The 25,561-nt window shown below is 47.7% G+C and overlaps 1 protein-coding gene across 1 annotated transcript in view; it reads right to left on the bottom strand.

Moving 5' to 3' along the window:
* Ezr (ezrin) overlaps positions 1–25,561 on the bottom strand; it is a 58,957-nt gene that overhangs the window by 22,931 nt on the left and 10,465 nt on the right. The window contains exons 2-4 of the mRNA XM_045158901.1: positions 7,213–7,296; positions 1,452–1,547; positions 211–485 (exon numbers count right to left, since the gene is read on the bottom strand). Coding sequence (XP_045014836.1) covers positions 211–485; positions 1,452–1,547; positions 7,213–7,296 — 455 coding nt within the window. The remainder of the gene's footprint in view (positions 1–210; positions 486–1,451; positions 1,548–7,212; positions 7,297–25,561) is intronic.

The raw sequence follows: 25,561 nt of genomic DNA, 5'->3' as shown, positions 1-25,561 counted from the left end.
TGTGTCTCAGTTAATCATCAGCGCCTTAGAGGAACCTGCTGGCTCAGGACATTCCGTAGTGCAGGGCACTTAGGAAATGACTTCAGTTCTGGCCTAAAGGAGCATTTGACCTTGACGGAGTCCCCGGCTCCTTCTCACACCACCCCTTTCCTTTCAGCTCCCCAGGGTGGAGTCCCCTGTTCAGCCAGGGCCAGGTCAACCTTTGCTCACCTCTGAGGGATCAGCCGCTCGGAGCTGAGGTACCCTGACTTGTGCAGCTCCTTGTTATAGTCCCCGAACTTGGCCTGTACGGCATAGGAGCCCAGGAGCACAGCCGTCTCGGGGGGACAGTAGATCTCGTCGCTGAGAATGCCCTCCTTCACCTGCAGGAAGAACAGCTTCTGCGTGATGTCCTGGATGAGCTCTTCGGACACATCCTCGGGGTAGAACTTGGCCCGGAACTTGAACTGGACGGGATTCTCTTTCCTGACCTCCTGTGCGGACACCTGCGTAACAGAAGACAACTCTCAGTACCAACGCAAAGCCAGTGACTTCAAAGAAGCCCTGGGGCTGGCTGGCTTTCAGAAGAAAGCATTTTCTCTGAAATTCATTGCTTCAGCACGTGAGCAAAAAAAAAAAAAAGATCGGCTGAATCTGGTCGTGGTAGCACATGCCTTTAATCCCGGCAGTCAGGAGGCTAGGGTAGGAGGATCTTTGTGAATTCGAGGCCAGCCTGAGACCACATAGAGAATTCCAGGTCAGCCTAGGCTAGAGTGAGACCCTACCTTGGAAGGAAAAGAAAAGGTCAACTGAAAGCACTTCCACACACTAACTAATAACTCTTAAGTACTCAACCCATCCTGTCTCTCTTGGCACCCCAGAAAACTTGGATTTGCGAATGACCCCATGCCCAACACTAACTAGTGACCTGATTCTGGAATCTGTCCCCAAGCCGGTTGGCCTTGGACCTTGGAACTGACCCCGGCAGGTTCTCCCTCCAACCCGTTTCTCCACTCTTGCCCTGACTTGTCACAGTGACCTGGGAAGAAGCGGGCTGAGGGGAAAGTACAGCTTTCAAAGACTTAGCAGAAAGCACATCTAGCTGGTGTCTTCTCTTTCTAACTGAGCGGCATTACACAATCCTTAGAGCTGGAAGATAATCCATCACAGGTTCAAACAAAGCAACAACAGGCTCTGACAACACAGTGGGTGATTCATGGTCTCTAAGATTAATCTCATTGGAAAAAAAAAAATACCCAAGGTCAACTTAAAGCGAGGCAGTTAACCATCACCAGCCTCACCGCGGGAGCCATGAGGAGGAATGCCGAGATCTAACTCTATCCCACATCCTCCCTTCCTGGAAGCCTACAGCCCCTCTGTCTGTGAAAACTTTTAACAAACAAGGAACAAAAAGACACACAGGGAGCACAGCTCCCCAACTAACAGCCTGTAAATAGTTAACCCTCACTTACCTTTTTATCAAGTTTCAACCAGGTGGGAAATCCTTTATTGTCCACATACTGGAGGCCAAAGTACCATACCTCCCGGAGGCCAATAGTCTTTACCACCTGTGTGAGAGAGCACAAGAGACACCCAGGTATGAGATACTCCCTCACTCGGACAACAGCCTCCAGTGGTCACCCCCCCACACACACACCAGGTTCTTAGCCATTCCCAGGAGCATTGCCTTCCCCGTACTGTCTCAAGTAACCCATGACTCAAAGGTGTTCCGCCAAAGCCACAAATGATATATATTTAGTATAAATCTGACCAGACAAGGATCATCATTCAGTCTTACAAACTCTCTCACTTCTGTCCCTTCACACGGCAGGAGGCTTGCCTGAGCGAAAACCTCCAGGACAAGCTGTGGTGAACACACAGAGCCATGGGACCTGTGGTTCACCAACAAGAGTGTTCCGGTGGGAAGTGGCTAAAATAACTTGGAGAACATTTGGCAATCTTCCTCTTAGCTGGTCGATGCAGGAATCTGGCTTACTAAAGACAGGGAAATCGGGGGCCGGAGAGATGGCTCAGGGGTTAAGGCATTTGTCTGCGAAGCCTAAGAATCCCAGCAGTTCGATTCTCCAGGACCCACGTAAGCCAGATGCACAAGGGGGCGCACGCATCTGGAGTTTGTTTGCAGTGGCTGGAGGCCCTGGAGTGCCCATTATCTCTCTCTCTCTCTCTCTCTCTCTGTCTCTCTCTCTCTCTCTGACTCTCTCAATAAATAAAAGTAAAACATTTTAAAAAGACAGGGAAATCAGTCCTTGGGAGAAAGGAAGCAGATGGTGGCAGATTTTAGAAGTAGTAATAGTGTAATGGGTTGGGACATTTAGGTATATGTCTGACAAGGGCCATGTAGGCCTCTAGAAATGTGAAATTCTCATTGCTGATAGGATTTTAAATGTAGGTCATAGCAAGGATTTCACATGTTAAAATTCCCTACAGCATGAGTGGGGGGAAGTCCCTCATTATAGAGAGAACCCCAAGTTGATTATTCTCATGAGTGCCTTAGAGAGAGAAAGCAGTAACAGTTGGATGCACTGGGTGTCATTAAACCTGAGTGCCATGTCAAGGACACATGACTGTAAATCTCATGACACACTACATTCAACCCTTTTTTATCTTTCAATCTTTTTTTGGATTAACATTCTTTTTTTTTTTCTTGGATTACCATTCTTCACACAAAGCTCCTCTGATATTTAAGGAGAAAGGACCGAGCACACCAGAACCCATATAGGTGTGGTGGTGTAATGGGGTGCCAGGAGTTCGGGAAGGTCCATGAACCCTAAACCCTTAGTTCATGCCTAATTTTAATTGAAGAACTGAATAAAAAAAGGCAGAGAAGGATATTATTAAATAAGTATATTTACTGAGGGAAGTACAGAGCCAAGGAAAGGCACCCATGTGATTAGAGATCTGATGTGGAGGGTCTGGGAAAACCACAAGGAAGGTGCATTAATTGTACCCGAGATTTTATCACGGGATGACGTGAAGGAAAGCCAGGCTCACACAGCACTCTGCTCCCGGGTCTTTGTGAGGTCATGTGCCGCGTGCGCCTGCGCAGCCCGGTGCAGAGAAGAGGGACAGCCAGGACCGGGTCTACGTTCCATCTGCTGCCTTCTTGCTCTCCACAAAGCAGCTCCTTGTCACCTGAGGAGACTTCAGGGCCCACAAGGAAGTGCCACATACATGCGCAGGCATTTGCTCCACTCCAGCCTCGCCTCATCACCCGCCCACCTGCAGCCTCAGCCTGGTCCGGAGGCGCCTGGAAAAGCACTCCCGTCTACCTGACCTCCCCCTGCACAGCCGCCCGTCTCGCACTGACTTTCCGGGGCCACGGCTCAGAGACAACTCCCGCGTGTGCGCGGAAGGGCAAGTAGGCGTCTGCAACCATCCGCTGCAGCTGAGGCCTCCAAAGTCTCCACTGAAAACCATCCCTGGTTGCTCTGACCTGCCACACGTCCTACGCAGGCGGCTATTTCCAGTGACCAGTCCTCGGTAGAGCCATGCCACCCTCACCATGGCATCCCGCAAATGACATGTTGCACTTGGCCTTGTCTTCATCAATACATTCTTCTAAAACGACATCCTTAGATGCTGCTTACGGGGGAAATCCAAGATTCCTACATGAATGTCCTCTCACCACCGCCTTTAAGATCCTCTGTGTCACCATCCGTAGGTCCTCCCACATAAAGGGACACCTCAGCAGCATGGAAGCGGAGCCTCACCTCCACCACAAAGGGGCTTGGATGGGGATGGCAGGCTTTACAAAGGACAGGGACTGGTCTACTTCTTCAAGCAACAGCTGAAGATCTATGTTCCCTAGGCCCCAACGCAGCCCTGGGGGCTGTTCAGTGCCAGCTCTTCCCCCACATGGCTCTCCAGCGCACCGTGGAGCCCAGTCGCAGTGACACCCAGTCTCCACTGGGTGTGGAGAGGCTGTTAGAGAGGAGATGCCATCATGCTGGCTTGGGAGGGGAAGGTGGATGTGTCCAAAGTCTCTTTTGCTTGGCAGAGTTGAACACGCTTTCCATAGCAGTCCTCTGTAACTATGGTTGCATTCCTCCAATCTTCCTGAAGTTTCCTTCTCTGCTCAAAATAACTTTTCTTCTCAAAATAACTTTGACCTGGGCATGGTGGCGCATGCCTTTAATCCCAGCACTTGGGAGGCAGAGGGAGGAGGATGGCCGTGAGTTTGAGGTCACCCTGAGACTACATAGCCTGGGCTAGAACTAGACAAAAAGCTAAAAATAATTTTATATCAGGCAAGGTGGCACATGCCTTTAGCCCTAGCACTTGGGAGGCAGAAGTAAGTGGATCACCATGAGTTTGAGGCCAGCCTGAGACTACAGAATGAGGTCTAGGTCAGCCTGGATTAGAGTGAGACTCTTTCTCAAAAAAAAAAAAAATTAGTAATAATTTTGCTTAGGAACCCCGCCCTCCCCTCCCCCCCCAATTTACAGATAAGGACTAGAGTGCCCAGGAGGTGACAAGAGATGTGCTGGCTAGAGGCAGAGCCAGTGCTGGATGTCACGGTTCTGTCTAGGCTCAGGTCCCAGACCTGGGCTACCTACGTTTCGTTCAACTTCCTTTAGGAATATCTTTTGTGAGCAACCTTTAGAATTTTACCCTAAATCCAGCTTTACCCACAGTAGCAAATATCTTTATCCTTTATCCTCTCAAAAAACAAAACAAACAAACAAACAAACAAAAAACCACAGTTGCTGGGCGTGGTGATGCATGTCTTTAATCCCAGCACTCGGGAGGCGGAGGTAAGGAGGATCGCCGTGAGTTGGAGGCCACCCTGAGACTACAGAGTGAATTCCAGGTCAGCCAGAAAACCAAAAAATAATAAATAAATAATAAAAATAAAACACTGACAGGTGTCTCAACGACAGGCAGCCTAGCCCACACCCATCCCTGCGGGGCTGGCCTGGGCACACCCGGGCTCCCGCGACTCTGCTGCAGGGCTAACCCAACATTACCCTGCGCTCACTGGCCAGGGAAGATGGGAGATGGGATCAAGCATGGGTGGGGCCAGGAAACATGCTAAGATCCCCCCTCCCCCAGGTTTCCCAAAGCAAGCGCTCCCGTTTTCAGGTTTGCTGCCGAATTGGAGCACTGCCCCACTGTGGCAGGGGCTGCTCAGGAAGGCAGGCTCTGGCTCAAGGGCCTGGTGACTCATCTCTGGTCTTGTGCCTCTGGACCCTTGTCCCCAGACAGAACTTAGTTAGCCCAGCAAAGTGGATTCTGCTCTCTGGAACCTGGAATTGTTCCACCAGTTATCAGAGGCGGGAGGTGCAGACACGGGCACGCGCCTGCCCCGCCATCCCCAGAAAGTGCCTCTGTAGACCTGAGTGAGTGCCAGGATGTTGAGGGTGAGGTGTGTGGCATGCTCACCAGTGACCCAAGCTGCTGGTCAGCGCCACGCGGGGATCCCGGGCATACTCCTTGCTGCTCGCTGTCTGGGCCCATTTAGTCCACACAGTTAGGCAGAGGAACAGAAAGAGAGCAAAGAGGACTGGGTTTTCTAAGGCCAACCCTGAGGTGCGTGCTAGAGGCACCACTCGATTCCATCTAAGAATCATTAAAAATATGCTGGAGGGCTGGAGAGGTGGCTTAGCAGTTAAGGCGCTTGCCCATGAAGCCTAAGGGCCCAGGTTCTATTCCCCAGTACCCACATAAGCTAGATGCACAAGGTGGCACATGCATCTGGAGTTTGTTTGTGGCAGCTAGAGGCCCTGGTGCCGCCATTCTCTTTTATCTGCCTCTTTCTCTCTCTCAAATAAATAAATAAATAAATAAATAACCTGCTGGAACAATTGCTTACCAAAACCAAGTCATCTGCTGTGAGAGCTACCTATTGGAATGAACCACATACAAATGTTTTGTTAAGAAACAATATGGGGCTGGAGAGATGGCTTAGCGGTTAAACGCTTGCCTGTGAAGCCTAAGTACCCTGGTTCGAGGCTCGGTTCCCCAGGTCCCACGTTAGCCAGATGCACAAGGGGGCGCACGCGTCTGGAGTTCGTTTGCAGAGGCTGGAAGCCCTGGTGCTCCCATTCTCTCTCTCTTCCTCTATCTGTCTTTCTCTCTGTGTCTGTCGCTCTCAAATAAATAAATAAATAAATAAAATTTAAAAAAAAAAAAGAAAAGAAACAATATGTGGGCTGCAGAGATGGCTTAGTGGATAAGGCATCTGCCTACAAAGCCAAAGGACCTCGGTTTAATTCCCCAGGACCCATGTAAGCCAGAGGCACAAGGTGGCACATATGTCTGGAGTTCATATGCAGCAGCTAGAGGTCCTGGTGTGCCCATTCTCTCTCTCAAATAAATAATTAATTAAGTAAAATAAAAATAAAAACAACAACAAAAAACAATGTTCCGTAGAATATCACGAGAAAAAAAGCAGACCACAGAGCGTGATGGATTTGGAACCGTCCAAGGTGACTGACGGCGTCACCACGCCCACGACATGGGGCTCTTCTTTGCAAAGCTGGTTCTGACTGAACCGCAAAGGAGGTTTCTAAATAAAGCTGAGGCAGCCAGCTCCAGCCCGTGGGCCAAAGCTGGTCTGAATGACTACCTGTGCAGACCACAAGCTAAGAATGGGTCTCTATTTCTTTAAATGGTTTGGGGAAAATCTCTCACCACACTCACTTCAATGGCAAGGTTGAACAGTTATGCCACAGACTACATGGTCTGCAAGCCAGAAGTATTTATTAGCTGGTCTTGTGCAGAAAAAAAGACTGTTGACCCATGACACCAAGCTACAAAAGTAATGCCAAATAATGCACTGTGCCCCACTTTGGGGAAGACTGAGCCGTTAGACAAGGCTGCTTTTGGAACAGCTATTACTGGGGGGAAAATAATATTTAATAAATACTAAGCTGGGCGTGGTGGCGCACGCCTTTAATCCCAGCACTCGGAGGCAGAGGTAAGAGGATCGCTGTGAGTTTGAGGCCAGCCTGAGACTACATAGTGAATTCCAGGTCAGCCTGGGCTACAGTGAGACCCTACCTTGGAAAAAAAAATATATTAAACAAAAATACCTTGACCTTTTTCTTTTAAATAAATGTCACCATGACATAGAATGGGACTTTACCTTTTCAAAGACACTTTTCATCAACTGCCTCAGGAGAACAAAACAAGAAAACTCACTTAGGAAACAAAGTGATTTGGATGTGGTTTTGTAGGTGATAATTCCCTCTCTCAAGGTCACACACCAACCTGGTCGAAAAGCTGCTTCCCGGTGGTGTTGGGCTGGATGGCGAACTCCAGCTCCGCATCCATGGTGGTCACGCGGACGTTGATCTGAAAGACAGCGCGGGAGGAGTCACACGTAACTGAGCGCTCTTTGCACCCGTGGCCTCCTCCGTCTTCCACAGGAGCCCCAGAGCCACTTGGCACTTGCGTGTTTTCTTTAACACCTGTCTTCACGTGAGTCACAAAACACCTGCTACAAGCCCTGAATGGGGACAGCTGCTCGAAGCCTCGCCAAGTGCAAAATCTGAGTTCCAATGCCCGGCCTCTTTGCCTTTAAAACCCACTTAAGCCTAGGCGGCTTTGCCGAGAAACCTCTGGTAATGTGTTTTTCCCCGCGCCTCGTGACCCCCACCATAACCAGGGGAGGCAGTTCGAGCCCCTGAGACACCAGAGGTGGGGGGAGTCAATGGAGGACGTGGAAAAAGTGAGGAGGGGTATTTGCCCAACAGTTTGGCAACATTAGAAATTGCCTGAATGTTGGAGAAAGAAATGGTGTGGTGAACACACAGGACTTACTGTCACCCAGATATTTAACATGTTGATTACACAGTTGAAATAAGGAAAACTGCTTCTAAATTAAAAAAAAAAAAAATGTGGCAAGGAAAGGAGCACGAAGCTGACTATCATGCAAACGTGTGAGATCGACTTAGATAAAAGAGGGGGCGTATCATAGCATGAGAATGGTGGGTCACAGGGAACTGACGTGTCCAGGTGATGGGAAGGCCTTACAGCGTTTCTTCTGTCACTGCAGTGCGGTTTCAAAAAGCAAACAGAAAAACGGATTTTAAGGCAGTTTTCCAATTTCTCCCTTGAGAAAGCCCAGGCACGCGAGGACACCCCTCACACGGTCACAAGGAGATACCACCGCCACGCAGCAGCAGGGGCACATACAAGCAAGAGAAGCCTGCTGCACCCCACTTCACAGGTGCCTTGGTAACCTCCCCCGGCACAGGTGACATCGGGAGGGCGGGGACTGACAGCACTTACACTCAGCCAACCACAGGAGTCCCCAGATCTAGCCAGGGCACCCACAAAACATCCACCACCACCCCCCCGCCACCTCCCTCAATGTTCAAGACTGAAAACTGAGCAATGCTTTGACATGCGTACAAAGGCTCACTGGTATAGGAGAGAGGCACAACCCTCCATCCGGACTCTAAAGAACTATTTCCCCAAAGCCACAAGTTGAAACACTGGCATTGGCTGAAAAGCAAGATTAGACTAGGCCTGGAGAGATGGCTTAGCACTTGCCTGCAAAGTCACAGGACCCAGGTTCAATTCCCCAGGACCCACGTAAGCCAGATGCAGAAGGTGCAGCACGCGTCTGGAGTTCCTGTGCTGTGGCTGGAGGCCCTGGCATGCCCATATTGTCTCTCTCTTTCATCATCATCTATCTACATCTCTCTCTCTCTCTCAAATAAATAAATAAAAATGAAATTTAAAAAAAATTTAAAAAGAACTGGAAACATTTTTGTCTTTTGGAACTGGAGAGATGGCTTAGCAGTTAAGGTGATTGTCTACAAAACCAAAAGACCCAGGTTCAATTCCCCAGGACCCATGTAAGACAGATGCACAAGGTAGCGCATGCATCTGGAGTTTGCAGCAGCTAAAAGCCCTGGTGCACCCAATCTCTTTCTCTTTCTCTGTCTTTCTCTCTCAAGTAAATAAATAAAAATGTTTAAATGACTCAAAGATTTAGTCATATCAAAATATAAAGCCATGTGCTCTCTCGCTCTCTCTGATCGCTTGGGACCTCCAGCTGGGGCTGGGATGGCTAGGCCCAGGCCCAGCCAGGAGGGACCCCAGCCCTTACTCTCCACATGCATTCTTTATCCCCTCCAGCTCCCCACATGGCAGAAGCTCCCTGAACTTTCTTTTCTCTTTTCTTTCCACACTTTTTCCCAGGCCCTCTACATGGGATCTCTAGCCAAGTGGGTGCATTTCCTTGGCTCTACTTTCCTCAATAAATATAATAATTTAATAACACACACACACACACACACACACACACACACACACACACACACGGCCCTGAGCATGATGACACATATCTTTAATTCCAACCCTACGTGTGTATTTTTTTCTGCTATCAATAACTCCTTTTATTCCAAAAAATGGCCATTATGAAGCATAAACTAAAGCATGAATCTTAATTATGGACATAGGTCAGAGATGGAAAAGTCAGCTCCGAAGTCCAAACCATTCACAGGGAGGACAGGGCATGCCAACTTCAAGTGCAGGGAGCAGGTGACCACGCGGGGTCCAGATGCACCTTTCTTCCTCTCTGAACTACCGGCTCAGCCATCCTGTGCGCTAAAGAAAGCACACTAGTAGGAATGAAAAATGTACTCGCTTTTTTTGTTTGATTTGTTGCTTTAAGAAAAAAATGTTTATTTGTGAGCTGGGCGTGGCGGCACACGCCTTTAATCCCAGCACTTGGGAAGAAGAGGTAGGAGGATCATCGTGAGTTCAAGGCCACCCTGGGCTAGAGCGAGACCCTGCCTTGAAAAACCAAAAATGAAAAAAGTGTTTATGTTTTTTATTTGTAAGCAGAAAGAGAGATAGAGAGAAATAGTAAGAGAGAGAGAGTAGAGAAAGTGTGCACCAGAGCCTTCAGCAGCTGCAAATGAGCTCTAGATGTATGCACCACTGTGCACCTGTCTTTAGGGTACTGGGGAATCGAACATGGGCCATTAGGCTTTGCAGGCAAGAGCCTTAACTGCTGAGCTATTTCTCCAGACCTATTTATTTATTTATTTTTAGTGTTTGAGGTAGGGTCTCACTCTGGTCCAGGCTGACCTGGAATTCACTATGGAGTCTCAGGGTGGCCTCGAACTCTCGGTGATCCTCCTACCTCTGCCTCCCGAGTGCTGGAAATAAAGGCGTGCGCCACCATGCCTGGCTTCTGTTGTTTTGCTTTTGAGACAAGGTAGTTCTCTGTAGCCCTGGCAGGCCTGGGACTCACTACGCAAACCAGGCTGGCCTCAAACTCGTGGGCAGCTCTCTTGCCTCAGCCTCTTGAATGCTAGGATCATAGCACGTGCCACCACATTTGGCTGTGTACTGTTGCCTGAAGATTCTGAGCCAGTTCATGTTTGAGCCAGAGCTTACAGAACTCTGAGAAAGCAAGCAAAGGCTTGTATAATAAACACTTCTGCTGATGTTAGCTGTTAAGGCTCAGGAGTGCGCAGTAAGTGAACTTGAAAGCTAAGCTTGGCAGGCTGGGGAGATTGTTTTGTGATTAAATGCCCTTGCTTGCAAAGACTGCTGGCTCAGGTTCGATTCCCCAGTACCCATGTAAAGCCAGCTACGCTACAGCGGCATGTGCGTCTGGAGTTCCTCTGCCATCACAAGAGGCCCTGACATGCCCTTCTCTCTGTGTTTCTCTCTCTCCTCACAAATAATAGATAAAAATATGAAGCTGTTGTTTAAACGAAGCTTGCTATGAGGGCCTGCACAAGTCTCTAAACCCACACTTCCCACTTCGAGGGCTGCATGTGCACAGCAGAAGCAGCAACAAGTCATGTTGCTAAGTTTTAAGTTGAGGTGATCGTGCCATGGGATGATCCTTCACAGCACGTTGCAATACCCACGGGAAACTGTGGTCCCCAGGACGGAGTCTTCAACACAGACGCTCACGTCTAGGGGCAGCTGATGGTTCCTGACCTTGAAGGGCCAGCGCCAGAGTGAAGAGGCTTTTCCAGTCCACTGCTCAGTCATCCCACTGCCACCATCCAGGTCTGACTGGGCACATTTTAAGATGCCCCTACCCCCAAGGTACCAGAATAACATAGATTCCTATACAGTATGTATATGTATATCTCACACCTGTGTAATCTTTACATCAGGTTGAGACAGGTGTGCTGAAGCAATCCAGGCAACAGGCAGATAAGCGAGCGCTGTGTTCATGGTCCACAGCCTTTAAGAGAGGGGTTATGTGTTGCCAATCTGTCAGGACCCACCAGTGTTTCCTGTGTTACTGGCACGTGGACAGTGCAAGCGATCCTCCCACAAGCTTATCCCAAGCACCAGCAAACATTTAGTGCCCCTAAGCCCACGTTATGGTCGCTGGAACATCTAAAAGCAGGTGCGGGCACATGCTCATGCTTGAGCAGCAGCCCTCAAGGCCAAGCCACCTCTCCAGCTCCCAGAAGTGGTTTCTAATAAACGCAGAGGACCTGGATGCAAACCACTGCCCGAGTTACACCAGCGCCACAGAAATAAAGGAGGACGTCATGGTTCTCAATGCGCGAGGACAGTCCCACAAAGAACGGAAGTCCATAGGCTTAGCGCCTCCCAAATCCAAATCCAAGCGGTGTGAAAGACTAAAGAGCAGAGAGCCTGGCCGGCAGTTTTTATTGAAATGGTAATTCCCCCGACCACATCATTGTCAGAAGCAGTATTGATGGGCGGGGAGGGAGCTCAGAGCCCTTGTCAAGCCTGCAGGAAGGCCCTGGATTTAGGTCCCACAAGGCCAGTATTGATGGCAGCACAATCACATGTGTCTGTATGTACAGTAAGCAGTTAATCATTTGACCCCCTCCTCCTGGGGCTCGCCACAATGCTAGACAGCATGCCTTCTAGTTTGGAGATGGTCAAAATGCCACCCTCGAGAATTATAGGGGCAAGAAGCTCAGAAAACAGTCATTCATACCTAGAGTTCGCAAGTGTCAAAATGTATAAGCAACTAGTCACCACAATTCTCCACTGCTTATGACAGAAATTATTATACAAAAGTATAGGTAAGTAGCATTCTACAGATTAAAAAATAATGGGATTTTCCTACAGCATGCACACATAAATAAATATTTAGAAAATGAACAGCCCTGAGCTTCATAGGTATTTTCACCAGGGCTATTAACCATGTTAAGACACAACATTCTTTGATATCAGGATTGAACTCACAATCTTATCTTTGTCCAAGTGAACAGGCAGCTGATTGGCAAGGACCGTATCTAACCTTGGCTTAGTAAACCTTTTCAGAGCATTACGTTTGCTCTTACTCTAGGCTAGCTCAGCTTACACCTACCGTAGCCCACATTCTGAAGGGTGTAACACCTTTGCTCCAGTGTTACATAGGCCTGGCCCTGGGCGGGCACCTGCCATGCCCTGCGCTCATTCAGTCTACAAACACCAACCAGGCACCTGTCCCACCTTCTCCCTTGGACCAGCCTCCATGGCTGCCACACCCCAGTGGTTCCCGACTTCAGCTCCTAATCACCACCCCCAGAATGCTTTCTCCAACCCCTGAGTGTCTCGTCTCAGCTCAGAAACCTGTAATTCTTTGCCTGTTTTGATTTGTTGAGACAGGGTCTGGCTTCATGGCCCAGACTGGCCTGGAGCTCATAACCCTCCGTGCCTTGGGCTCCTGGGTGCTCAGATGAAATACAGGTGGGAGCCGTCACACCCCCATATTCTCAAAAGTCGCTCAAGTGCTTCTGAGCACAGGCCAAATGTGGGTGTCACCAGAAGGAACAGTGGGTGTCAAGAGGTGAAGACCCCCAACCAGAGGCACTCCCCGCCCCGGGCCCTCAGTAACTTGATCTGCGTAAGGAGGGCTTGGTCTTCCTTCTGGTCTGACATGCCTGATGCAAGTGAGGTGTGATGCGCTCAGCTGGCTGGGGCTGGGGCGAAGGGTGAGAAGGATGAGCTACCTGGCCTTCTCAGGGGCACATGGGACAGAGCAAGGCCAATGACATCACCCAAGCAGGAGGAGAAAACCAGAATACTGGTAGAAGATAGAAGATCGAACGGACGCCTGTTCTCAATTTTCTAGCAGGGGACTGAACTCTGCAGGCTCAGAGCTTAGAGACCTTATTACCCAACCTGGCTTGACTGTAATTAATCGGTAATGGTTCACCCTGTTAAAACCAAATAAACTCCTTGGCTGGTCCCTCAAGCACCCACCCGCTGGCTCCTCCAGCTGGAAACCTCTGGGCAGTTGAAGATCCTCCCCCCCACCCCAGCTCAAACTGTCTGCGTCTTTTCCAAGTCTGGCTTGCGTGGCTTCTGGCGCCGTCCCAAGCCAATGGCTGTGCAGTTCTCTAGGAAGTTATTCAGCCTCTGAAGAGAAAGGGGAGAAATGGGGGGGGGGGGCTGCGGCCATGTTTTAAGGTCACCTAAGTATGAATTCTCTTTTCTTCTTTCGCTGGTGTGGATCATGAAATCCCGTGACGGTCTGGCCCAGAATTCCCAGGCCCTTCTGCCCAGTGATGCTTTTCACAGGAACATCTCAAAGGAGTAAGACTTCCAAATATACTTGGAAGCATGATTTCTGAGTCTTTCCAGTTTAATTACCAAAATGCTATCTAAGGATGCGAGGAATGAAAACAGACAATGAATGAAATGACAATAAAATCTTGCACTTTATTCTAATCCATGTGTCACTGCTGAGTTTTGGCTTATGTCAAATAATCTCCCAGTTCCTTCCTACATTTTGGTAAATAAATCTCTGATGTTCATGTTTCCTCTGGGCAAGACCTCTGCCTCCTCAAAGACTTTAAGCTTAAAGATTTCTCACACATGTACCCACAGGTACACACATGTACACAAACCATACACACCAAAAAAAAAAAAAAAACAAACCCTGAAATATCTCTTCTACACCCACATTACTTTTTAACTTAATAATATTTCTATTTATTTATTTGATAAAGAAAATTCAAATAGTAGCATTTGAATGTTTAAATCTAAATATTTTTATTTATTTATTTGAGGGAGAGAGAACGTATGGGCACACGGGTACACCAGTGCTTCAGGTCGCTGCAAATGAGCCCCAGATGCATGTACCATTTTGTGCGTCCTGTTTAACAAGTGAACTGGGGAATCAAACTGGGGCTGTCAGGCTTTGCAATCAAGTGCCTTTAACCACTGAGCCATCTCCCCAGCTCAGCACTCGCAGTTTTACAGAATAAATGCAGACTTTGACAAAAGCTCCAGCAGGAGGAACAAGTCCTAGAGACTGATTCCTCCACAAATTTACAGGCAAGAGACAACCTTCAAGATTTTCGCAGCCAAAGTGTGGCCAAAAAAAAAAAAAAAAAAAAAGATTACAGTGATTTCCTTCTATATCCAAGAATCAAGAAAGCCACTGGAAACAGAAAGGAAATTCAAATAGTAGCATTTGAATGTTTGAATTTCAGGCAGTGGATTTGGTGATAAGAGTCGTCCCCCCCCTCCCACCTAATCACACCAGCATTCACTCTCAACTCAGGAACTATCCAATCAGCCCAATTACCCCAGGAGCTTGACCTTCCCTATCGTTTCAAATGTCAGTGCTGTTTTCCAACATTCCAGACCTCTTCTGAAGGTGCCACTTCAGCAACTTGTAACAGTCTCCAAATATTTGGATAAGGCCTTTCAAATGCTCTGATAGGAAGTGGATTCGGTCATGTCCGCCTACAAAAGGGAGTGTGACTGGGAAACCTCTCAGGGAGACGAGAGATTACTTGCACAAGCTCTTGCTTCTCTCAACTGAAGAATTAACTCAAAAGTGTATACTGATTTTCCTGTCGAGTCATTAGTGTGCTATCTTATAACAGCTTTGTGGAATAAAATTTCCATATCATAAGGTTCACCCACTTATAATGTACATTCAGTGGTTTCTGTTACATTCACAGAATTATTCAGTAAACACTGCTATCTTGTTTTAGGTTTTTTTTTGAGAAAATGTTTTGCTATGTTTTAGCCCAATTGACCTCTACCTCATAATCCTTCTGCCTCAACCTCTCAAGTGCTGGGATCACAGATTTGCATAGCCACACCCAACTAATTTTAGAAAATCTGTGACCTCCCAAAGAAACTTGATGTCCCCCCATTATTCTTAACCTCCCAAACCCCAACAACCAACCTATTCTCTGCTCGGTGGAGCTGTCTATTCTGGACATTTCAGATAAGGTAACTCTTCTAATATGTTGTTTTGTGTGTGGGGGGGGGCTGGCTATTGTCACCAAGGCATAGCATTTTCAAGTTCATCTGTGTTGTAATATCTATCAACTTTATTCATTTTGTATCACCATATAATATTTCACTGCATGGATATACCTCTTCTGTTTGATCTAACTGATGTCCACTGGAGTAAAATTTGACTCCCTCTATTGCTTTTAGTGGCTTTAAATAAACAGCTGAAAAGCAATGTCCCCTCCAAAACCCTAGACTACATAAGGTCAATTTGATAATAAAACAAAATCTCTAGGGAGACAAAGATGAAAGAAAAAGAGATTAAATTTAAAAACTAAACATCCCATTAAGCATACTGCTTTTTGTTTTAAGCTCTAAATGAAAACATTCTATAGATGTTTGGGGGAAGGCTGTGCCAGCCATCAAACTGATGCCAACACAGCAGCATACATATACATTCCCACCTCCACTCCCACGTCACTTTCCTCTGACCCTGACAGCCATGCCAGCCCTGGGACTGTGAGTTGACCTCTGAGCTGCTCTGCCAGGACAAGCGTGAGAAGCGGGGCTCTCCCAGCAACCCCCCTCCACAGAGGGAGGGACTTACTTATCAATCAGCTGGTCTGCATCGAACTCCAGTGGTGCTAAGCACACCATACTCAGTACTCAATTCAATTTAACCTTTAAAAAAAAATTTTTTTTGTTGTTCATTTTTGTTTATTTATTTGAGAGTGACAGAGAGAGAAAGAGGCAGATAGGGAGAGAGAGAGAGAATGGGCGCACCAGGGCCTCCAGCCTCTGCAAACGAACTCCAGACGCGTGCGCCCCCTTGTGCATCTGGCTAACATGGGTCCTGGGGAATCGAGCCTCGAACCAGGGTCCTTAGGCTTCACAGGCAAGCGCTTAACCGCTAAGCCATCTCTCCAGCCCTAACCATTTTTTTTTTAAATAATGACTATTCCTTTTATTAGAGATTTCCTCAGATTAACAGACCACCCTGTCTGCATGGGCACTGCTCCTGCTGAAGTCAACAGGCAGCACCACACATGTTCTATGAAATCTGGCCCGAGAGGGCATCTTGGACCATGCCCTTTCCTGGTGCGGGAGAAGTCTGGCCAGCTGCACTGGCCACCTGGTCCTGCTCAGCTGTGGCGTTAGCTGGAGCCCGGGAAGAGGCACCCAGTGAGCTCCTGAGAACACCGTTCCCTGGAACTGGGCCGAGATGAGCGGTGGGGAAAGGGCTGCAACTTCGCCAAGCTCGGGGTGCGGTCAGCAAGCAGCAGGGCTCCCGGGAAGGCCGCGGCTTCTCCCTCTCCACATGCTGGCCCTAGATGACAGTTTTCTTTAGAACAGATGGGCCCCCGTTTTATGCCCTGTGAATCCTGACCCGCTTCAAATGTTTTTATTTATTTGACAGAGAAAGAAGGGGAGAGAGAGAGAATGGGCGCGCCAGGGCTCCAGCCACTGCAAACAAACTCCAGTTGCGCGTGCCCTCTTGTGTACCTGGCTAACGTGGGTCCTGGGGAATCGAACCTGGGTTCTTAGGCTAAGCCTTAACCGCTAAGCCATCCCTCCAGCCCCCTTCAAATGTTTAAGAAAGCTATAAAGCTGGGCATGGTGACGCACGCCTTTAATGCCAGCTCTTGGGAGCCTGAGGTAGGAGGACTGAATTTGAGACCACCCTGAGACTACATAGTGAGTTCCAGGTCAGCCTCAGCTAGAGCAAGACTCTACCTTTAAAAACAAAACAAAACAAAACAAAAAGCTACAAACACTGTCATAGCATTTACTAGGACAAATGGTCATTTTCTACACATGCTACTAACAACCAACCAACTTCTGCAAAACATTTCTATTGACCTGGTAAGCTTTTACGGGCCTAGGGCAGAAATGCAGACGCCTGAACTCAACCACTGCCTAAGCCCCAAACCAAGTGAACTGTCTGTGCATTTTTATAAAAGGCGGGGGGGGGGGGGGTCTGAAGAGATGGCTATGTAGTTAAGGCATTTGCCTGCAAAGCCAAAGGACCCCAGTTAGATTCCCCAGGACCCATATAAGCTAGATGCACAAGGGGGTGCATGCATCTGGAGTTTGTTTGCAGTGGCTGGAGGCCCTGGCGCACCCATTCTCTCTCTCTCCCTGTCTCTCAAATTAATAAAAATTTTAAAAAGCTAAAATAAATAAATAAAGAGCTTAAGAGGTCTCCCTCCGCGTCTATAGCTTTATTTTATTTTATTTTTTGCAAGGCAGGGTCTCACTCTAGGTCAGGCTGAATGCTGGGATTAAAGGCGTGTGTGTGTCACCATGCCTGGCGATAGGTATTTTTTAATAAAATTAAATTTCAGAGGGAGGCCAAAGAACAACTCTATGCCCAACTGTTCATTAAATATGAAAACACACAGACACAAAAATATCAAAACACAGAAGATACGTAATGTAACAACATGTAGTCTTTACAACAGGACTGTTCACTTAATGAAGTCCATACACACGCCAGTCACAACATCGACCTGATACTGTGGCTGACAAAGGCATCCACATGCTTGTCGACTGACAATTGGCAACAGTGGCTCTTCCCTAAACCGCCCACAGCTGTATGTCACCAAGCACCCAAAGGAAGGCTGGGCCAGGAGAAATTCCACACCCACCCACCCACACACCTTTAAGCTATTGCTCTTTTGTGTTTGAGTGGATGTGTGTGTGTGTGTGGGGGGGTGCTCATGCACACGTGTGTGACAATGGTGGAGGGTCCTCCTCAGTCACTCTGCACTTTATTTTTGTTTAATTTTTATTTATTTATCTGAGAGAGGCAGAGAGAGAGAGAATGGGCACGCCAGGGCCTCCAGCCACTGCAAACGAACTCCAGACGCGTGCGTCCCCTTGTGCATCTGGCTAACGTGGGACCTGGGGAACCGAGCCTCGAACCGGGGTCCTTAGGCTTCACAGGCAAGCGCTTAACCGCTAAGCCATCTCTCCACCTTGTTTTTTCCCCTGTGTAGTATTCACGGTGTGAGCATGTGTGTGCACGCACACGTGCGTGTGTGTAATGCATGTGGTGTGCACACAGGCAGAAGCCACAGGAAGACATCGAGGGTCTCTCAGTGGACCGGCAACTCACACCACTTTTCAGTTACAGGCTCGTTGATGGCAGCCTCAACAGGCCTCCTAGTTCTGCACCCCCCAGCACTGGGTGTCAGGTGTGCACACCCATGCCCGGCTTATTTTGGGGGGGAGGGTTGAAGTAGAGTCTCACTCTAGCTCAGGCTGACCTGGAATTCACTATGGAGTCTCAGGGTGGCCTCGAACTCATGGCGATCCTCCTACCTCTGCCTCCCGGGTGCTGGGATTAAAGGCATGCGCCACGATGCCTGGCCCATGCCTGGCTTTTTATGTGGGTGCTGGGGTCCGAAGTGGGGTCCTCATGCTTGTGCAGCAACTGCTCTTACCCACCGAGCCCCTTGCCCACTTTATTTTATTTATTTATTTATTTAAATTTTTTTGTTTTGTTTTTATTTATTTGATAGTGACAGACAGAGAAAGAGGCAGATAGGGAGAGAAGAGAGAGAGAATGGGCGTGCCAGGGCCTCCAGCCACTGCAAATGAACTCCAGACGCTTGCGCCCTCATGTGCATCTGGTTAACGTGGGTCCTGGGGAATCGAGCCTCGAACTAGGATCCTTAGGCTTCACAGGCAAGCGCTTAACCGCTAAGCCATCTCTCCAGCCCGCCCACTTTATTTTTTGAGACAGGGTCTCTCTAGCTTCTGAATCTAGAGAGCTCACTGACCCAGCTGGACTAGCTAGCAGTAAGCTTTAGGAATCCACCTATCTGTGCCAACGCAGCTCTAGGGTTCCAGGTGTGAGCCACTGTGCCCAGCATTCACATGGGTGCCGGGCACCCAAACTCAGGTCCTCATGCTTACACAGCAAGCACTTTGCAGACTGAGCATCTCCCACAACAAGCCGTAGCTTTTACTGCCAGGCCTCCTGCATAGTCTTGAGGCGCAGAGAATATGGGAACAACAGAATAAATAAACGGTCTGAATGCCCTGGCCCTGAGCTAATCTGCAGTCCCACGGACAAAGACGATCCACTGGTTGATATCCCTTCCTGCCGACCTCTCCGCATCTCTACGTTACAACTGGTCATCATTGCAAACGGCATTCTCGCGAAGAATGAGGCAGCTTTGACCCATGCAGATGCAAAAGGCAGTTCATCACAACAAATACTGTTAGGCAAGTCAATAAAAGTTTTCTTATAAAAAGAGTTTTCGGGAAAGAAGTGACTGGAGTACTGAGTAACATCTCGATCACACCTTCCAAGGCTCAGGGTCTAATGTGGAAGAGGTGGCAGAAAGAATGGAAGAGCCAAAGGAAGGACTCCATACAATGTGCTCCCTCCAGACATAAAATGACCTCACAGTGCCTGACACTACCTACATAAGACCATCATAAAAGGAGGAAAAGACCATGACATCAAAATAAAAGAGATTGAGATGGGGAGGGGATAGGATGGAGAATGGAATTTCAAAGGGGAAAGGGGGGGGGAGGGTATTACCATGGGATACTTTTTATAATCATGGAAAATGTTAATAAAAATTGAGAAAAAAAATGAACAACAACAATAAAAAGAGTTTTCATAGCCAGGTGTGGTGGCTTTAATCCCAGCACTTGGGAGGCAGAGGTAGGAGGATCCCTGTGAGTTCGAGGCCACCCTGAGACTACAAAATTAATCCCAGGTCAGCCTGGGCTAGAGTGACACTCTACCTCAGGAAAAAAGAAAAAAAATTTTTCTTACATCATTTAGTTCGTAGCATAGTAAGGCAAGAAAGACATGGGTAGGATACACTCTCAGAATATGGTAAAATTTCCATATAACTATATAATACTAGGTTATACATCAGTCTTGGATTGCGTAAGTAATAAGAAGAATAAAACTATCAAGTGTCAGAGCTGACAAATGTCCACTTGTCACACGAGTCAGCAACCACCAGACAGCCGGCCACAGAGGTCAGAGTGCTGGCCTGCAGCTCTGAAGTTCCTTTAACTTTCCTAGGAATACAGAGTCACTGAGAAATGGACCTGGTGGTGGAGTCCTGAGCACAGGTTCCTCTCTGGGCTGCTCAGTGCCCTTGACAGAGCTGCAGACCCTGCCCTTGGGAGAGAGGGGGCTGCCCAACAAGAAGGGTAACCAGCAAGACAATTCAAGTTCACCCACATATGGTTTGATGTAACAAGTGGGTGAATTGACTGAAATCCTGACCATAGCACACATCAAGACTTACCCACTACAACCTAACACCTCCAGGACCAAAAACGATTCTGCCCACCCCTGCCCCCTTGAGGGAGGTGTTTCAAAGCCCTCGGTTACACATTTGCCCAGGTGCTAATCACTAACCAAAAGCAAGGTGGTCACCTCAGGGGTCAAAGGAACCAGGCTGGGCCAGTGTGGCGCACACCTTTAATCCCTGCACTCAGGAGGCAGAGGTAGGAGGATCACAGTGACTTCGGAGACCACCCTGAGACCACATAGTGAATTCCAAGTCAGCCTGGGCTAGAGGGAGACCCTACCTGTGTGTGTGTGGCGGGGGGAGTCCAAGGAACCAATATAACTCCAAGAATAACCAAAAGATTATCATGTCATTACAAGCATGGTCCTTCACTTAATTTCGGAAAATGTATGTATACATTTTTTTAAAGATTTTTATTTATTTATTTGAGAGTGACAGAGAGAGAAAGAGGCAGATAGCGAGTGAGAGAGAGAATGGGCACTCCAGGGCTTCCAGCCACTGCAAACGAACTGCATGCGCCCCCTTGTGCATCTGGCTAACGTGGGTCCTGGGGAATCAAGCCTTGAACCAGGGTCCTTAGGCTTCACAGTCAAGCACTTAACCGCTACACCATCTCTCCAGGCCGTATGTAACCAAATAAAAAGAGGCTCTGAATGGTCGCTACTTCCAATGTTAGCTGCTAGCAGGGCAGATGAAACGGAAGTGTACCAAGTACAACAATTTTTTGTTTCATTTTTTCTGTTCTTACTACTTACAAACACCTTGTAACAGCAAGTTCTGGGATGCTTGTACACTTCTAGTCTATTTCAGTGCTTGACCAAAAACAAGATTGTTTCTGTGTTCAAAGAACCTGGAGAGATGGCTAAGCAGTTAAGGCACTTGACTGCAAAGCCTAAGGACCCAGGTTCGATTCCCCAGAACCCACATAAACCAGATGCATATATGGTGGTGCATGAATCTAGAGTTTGTTTGCAGCAGTTGAAGGCCCTGGCAAACCCATTCTCTCCTTCCCTCTCTCTAATAAATCAATAAATAGAAAAAAATTAAGAACTACCGCCGCTGGGCATGGTGATACACGCCTTTAATCCCAGCACTCGGGAGGCAGAGGTAGGAGAATTGCCATGAGTTTGAGGCCACCCTGAGACTACATAGTGAATTCCAGGTCAGCCTGGGCTAGACTGAGACCCTACCTTGAAAAACCAAAAAAAAAAAAAAAAACCCTTTGTTTAAAAATATTTTTATTTACTTATTTGAGAGAGAGAGAGAGAGAAAGAAGCAGAGAGAGGCACAGACAGAGAAAATGGGTGTGCTGGGGCCTCCAGCCACTACAGACAAACTCTAGACACATGCGCCACTTTGTGCATCTGACTTACGTGGTTCCTGAGGAATCAAACCTGGGTCATTTGGCTTTGCAGGCAAGTACCTTAACCACTAAGCCTTTTCTCTAGCCCCCCAAATACTTTTCTATTTGGGGCTAGGGAGATGGCTCCGTGGTTAAAGACACTTACCTGCAAAGCCTGCTGGCCTGTGCTTCAATTTCCCAGCCGCCCATGTAAATAGAGCAGGACCGGCATTTGGGTGTTCACATACATTTGTGCAAATAAATAGATAAAAGTTTTTAAATGCTTACATTTGAACAGCCTTTAAATGTTATTCCTAAAACTACGTCTTTAAATCAATGGTTTTAAGCTTTTGAACTGAAAAGTTTGTGTTCTAAATTCTAGGATAAAAATTCTCATAACTTCCAAGAGCATGTAACGAAATCTCAAGTCCTTCTCGATAGCTTTCTGCTGAAAGTAAGCCACTTCCTACCCCCAGACCCACTTCCTGTCAGAACGAGACTGCTTAACAAACACAAAAAGCGGACAAACCAGTCCTGTTTGTGCTCTTAAGATCAGAGAAAAATCACACCCCAAGAAGCAGAAGGGAACTCTCAGAGCATTCACATTAAAGAGGGTCACTTCCCTGGGCCTCCAAACCGGGCTGGGAACACAGCGTGCTGAGCCCCTGCGCTGATCTGCGCAGACAACGTTTGCCCCAGCCTCTGCCAGGGCCAGGCCTGTGTGGCACAGCAACCCCTGATGCCACTTTCTGGTCTGCTAACAAACAGTCTATGAAAATATTCCTCCTGTGCCCTTCCACCTTAAACTTCTGTTTAACAGGTTCTTGTGAACGTCTGTGAATGGGGTCAACTTCTTCCACACTGGGATTTACTATGGGAAATAAAAACCAGAATTCCCAGACATTACATAGGGTAGGGGGAAAGAAATAATCAAAAGACTTCTGCTTTCTGGAAACACAAATCAATCCACGCCCAGCTCTCCCACCCCAAGGTGGGCAAAATAAGTTCCCATTCAAGGTCACTTTCACTTTATCTTACAACCTTGTGGAATCCTGATCCTGTAACATTTGACTTTACTTTTACCAGGTGTGTCTCATCAGCAAGGATTTAGTTCACGGAAACATGTGTTTGGTTATACATACCGACAGAAAGGACAAGGTCAAGATGGCTACTGCATGCCATCCTGGATTTAACTCTAGCCTCACGGCGTGGGAAACTAGGTCTGCACACTCAACTCACTGCCCACTTGGAGTGCACCTTTTTCTTTGTAAATATAGAAGTTTGTGAGGTCTTTCCAATGGGGGGCTTGAGGGGGGGAGTACTGAGAAATAAGAAAATGTCAAACCATTCTAATTCTTTTTGCTAACCTGTTGGTTTAGAGAGGAACATCAATCTAGTGCTGCTTCTGAGACAAATATCTGCCCCTAGTAAGGCAGGGATATTGTGCAGTGTTAAAGAACATTTTTCCTGTGCTGTATGTGACACCCTTAATCCCAGCAGGCCGGGGCGGGAGGATGGCCATGAGTTGGAGGCAAGCCTGGGCTACAAAGTGAGCTCCAGGTCAGCCTGGGTTAGAGTGAGACCCTGCCTAAAAAAAAAAAAAGCCGGGTGTGGTGGCGCACACCTTTAATCCCAGCACTCGGGAGGCAGAGGTGGGAGAATTGCTGTGAGTTTGAGGCCACCCTGAGACTCCATAGTGAATTCCAGGTCAGCCTGGGCTACGGTGAGACCCTACCTTGAAAAACCAAAAAAAAAAAACAAAAAAAAAAACCTGGAGCGATGGCTCAGCAGTTAAATGCAGAGGTGCTTGCTTGCAAAGCCTGATGACAGCGTGGGTTCAATTCCCAGATGTACAAAGTGGCACTGGTGTGTGGATTTCCTCTGTAGCGGCAGGAAGCCCTGGCATGCCCATATTTATTCACTCAGTTTCTCTCTCTCTTTCAAATAAATAAAAACATTCTTCAGATTATTTTTCCTGTAAGAGTAAACAAGATTTATCTGAATTTACCTATGAAGTCTTTTTTGCTACCTACCAACAGAGTAAGACCAACAACTTTCTCAAAAAATCCAACTTGAATCAGTGAGTTTATAAAATTTGCTTGAATAAATTAGCCCCAGAAGAACATTTTTTGTTTGTTTTGTTTTCCGAGGTAGGGTCTCACTCTAGCTCAGGCTGACCTGGAATTCACTATGTAGTCTCAGGGTGGCGATCCTACCTCTGCCTCCCAAGTGCTGGGATTAAAGGCGTGCGCCACCATGCCTGGCTATAAGAACATTAAAAAACAAAACAAAACAAACAAACAAACAACAAAAAAACTATTCATGCCTTCAAAGTTATAGGAAGCTAAAAACCAAATTGTTCCAACTTTGTCATCATCAAATATGAAGTAATATCCACATGACACTACATACAGTCACATGATTTGGAGGAGGATGACATGGTGCATATTATTCAGCCCTTACCACTGCCTATCCCCACCCTACCTCTTGGTTTCCTGGGTTTTCTTGCCGACCTCCCTCTCCTAGCCTCAGCTCCAACGCCCAGTGCCAGGATTTAGATTGTCCAAGAATCTCTTAAGATGGCTATATACTATCCCCACTCAGGAGATGTCTTGTACTTTATTATGTTCGTTTCTAGTTTTTCAAGTCTGAGAAAGTTGCTATGAAAATAATGGCCTGGGGCTGGAGAGATGGCTTAGTGGTTAAGGTGCTTGCCTGCAAAGCCTAAGGACCTCGGTTCAATTCCCCAGGACCCACGTAAGCCAGATGCACAAGGTGGTGCGTGTGTCTGGAGTTCGTTTGCAGTAGCTGCAGGCCCTGGTGCGTCCATTCCCTCTCTCTCTCTCTTTCTATCTCTCTCTGCCTGTTTCTCTCAAGTAAAATAGTAATAATAATAATGATGTCCTGCTCTCGGCTGGGTCACAACACCATCTTTATGAAACACCTCTAAAAGTTGGGGAATATACAGTGGGGTCATGTCATGGGCGACAACAACGTCACCAGTTTCCACACCAACCACAATTCTGACAAGAGATCTTTAACATGTGGCAGACAGGGAAAGACAGCTCTTGTTAATCAGATCACACAGGTCTCGTTTGACGTGATCTGGCTTCAGGGGTCCACGAAGAACCTCCCTCACCATACCCCAAGGACAAGCTCCCCAGACCAGGAACTCCTGGTTTTTTGAGGTAGGGTTTCGCTCTAGCCCAGGCTGACGTGGAATTCACTACATAGTCTCAGGGTGGCCTTTGAACCCATGGCGATCCTTCTACCTCTGCCTCCCGAGTACAGGCGTGCTCGGGTTTTGTTGCTATTGTTTGGGTTTTTTTTGAGGTCTTACTCTAGCCTAGGCTGACCTGAAAGTCACTCTGTAGTCAAAGTCTGGCCTCAAACTCGCCCAAATCCTCATACGTTCTGCTGCCTTGTCGTTACACTACGTCCATACTGCCCTGTACAACCAGGTTCTCAATACTGACCTACCTCCTTGTCTAAGGCCCATTTAAGAGGCTCACCCAAACAGCCGTTTATTATGTAAGCAAAAGCCTCTGGGGAGCACCCAGGAGCAACACCCTTCGTTATGTAACAGGGAGGCAAGGCAGCACCTTAATGGGAAACTAATAGATACTGTAATCTAGTGCATATGGGCTGATCCCAATCTGAGATGTGTGCTTTAAGCTCTTAGCAAGGCATTGGTCAATCGAGTTTCTCTTTAGGAACATGAAGAGCAGAGCTGGATCTGCTGCCACGACTCACCGTACAGGAAATCAACAGACCCACAGGCAAG

Source organism: Jaculus jaculus, chromosome 9 (genome assembly GCF_020740685.1).
Source record: "Jaculus jaculus isolate mJacJac1 chromosome 9, mJacJac1.mat.Y.cur, whole genome shotgun sequence".
In the NCBI taxonomy this organism is placed as follows: Eukaryota; Metazoa; Chordata; class Mammalia; order Rodentia; family Dipodidae; genus Jaculus; species Jaculus jaculus.
This window is presented reverse-complemented; position numbering and strand designations above follow the sequence as displayed.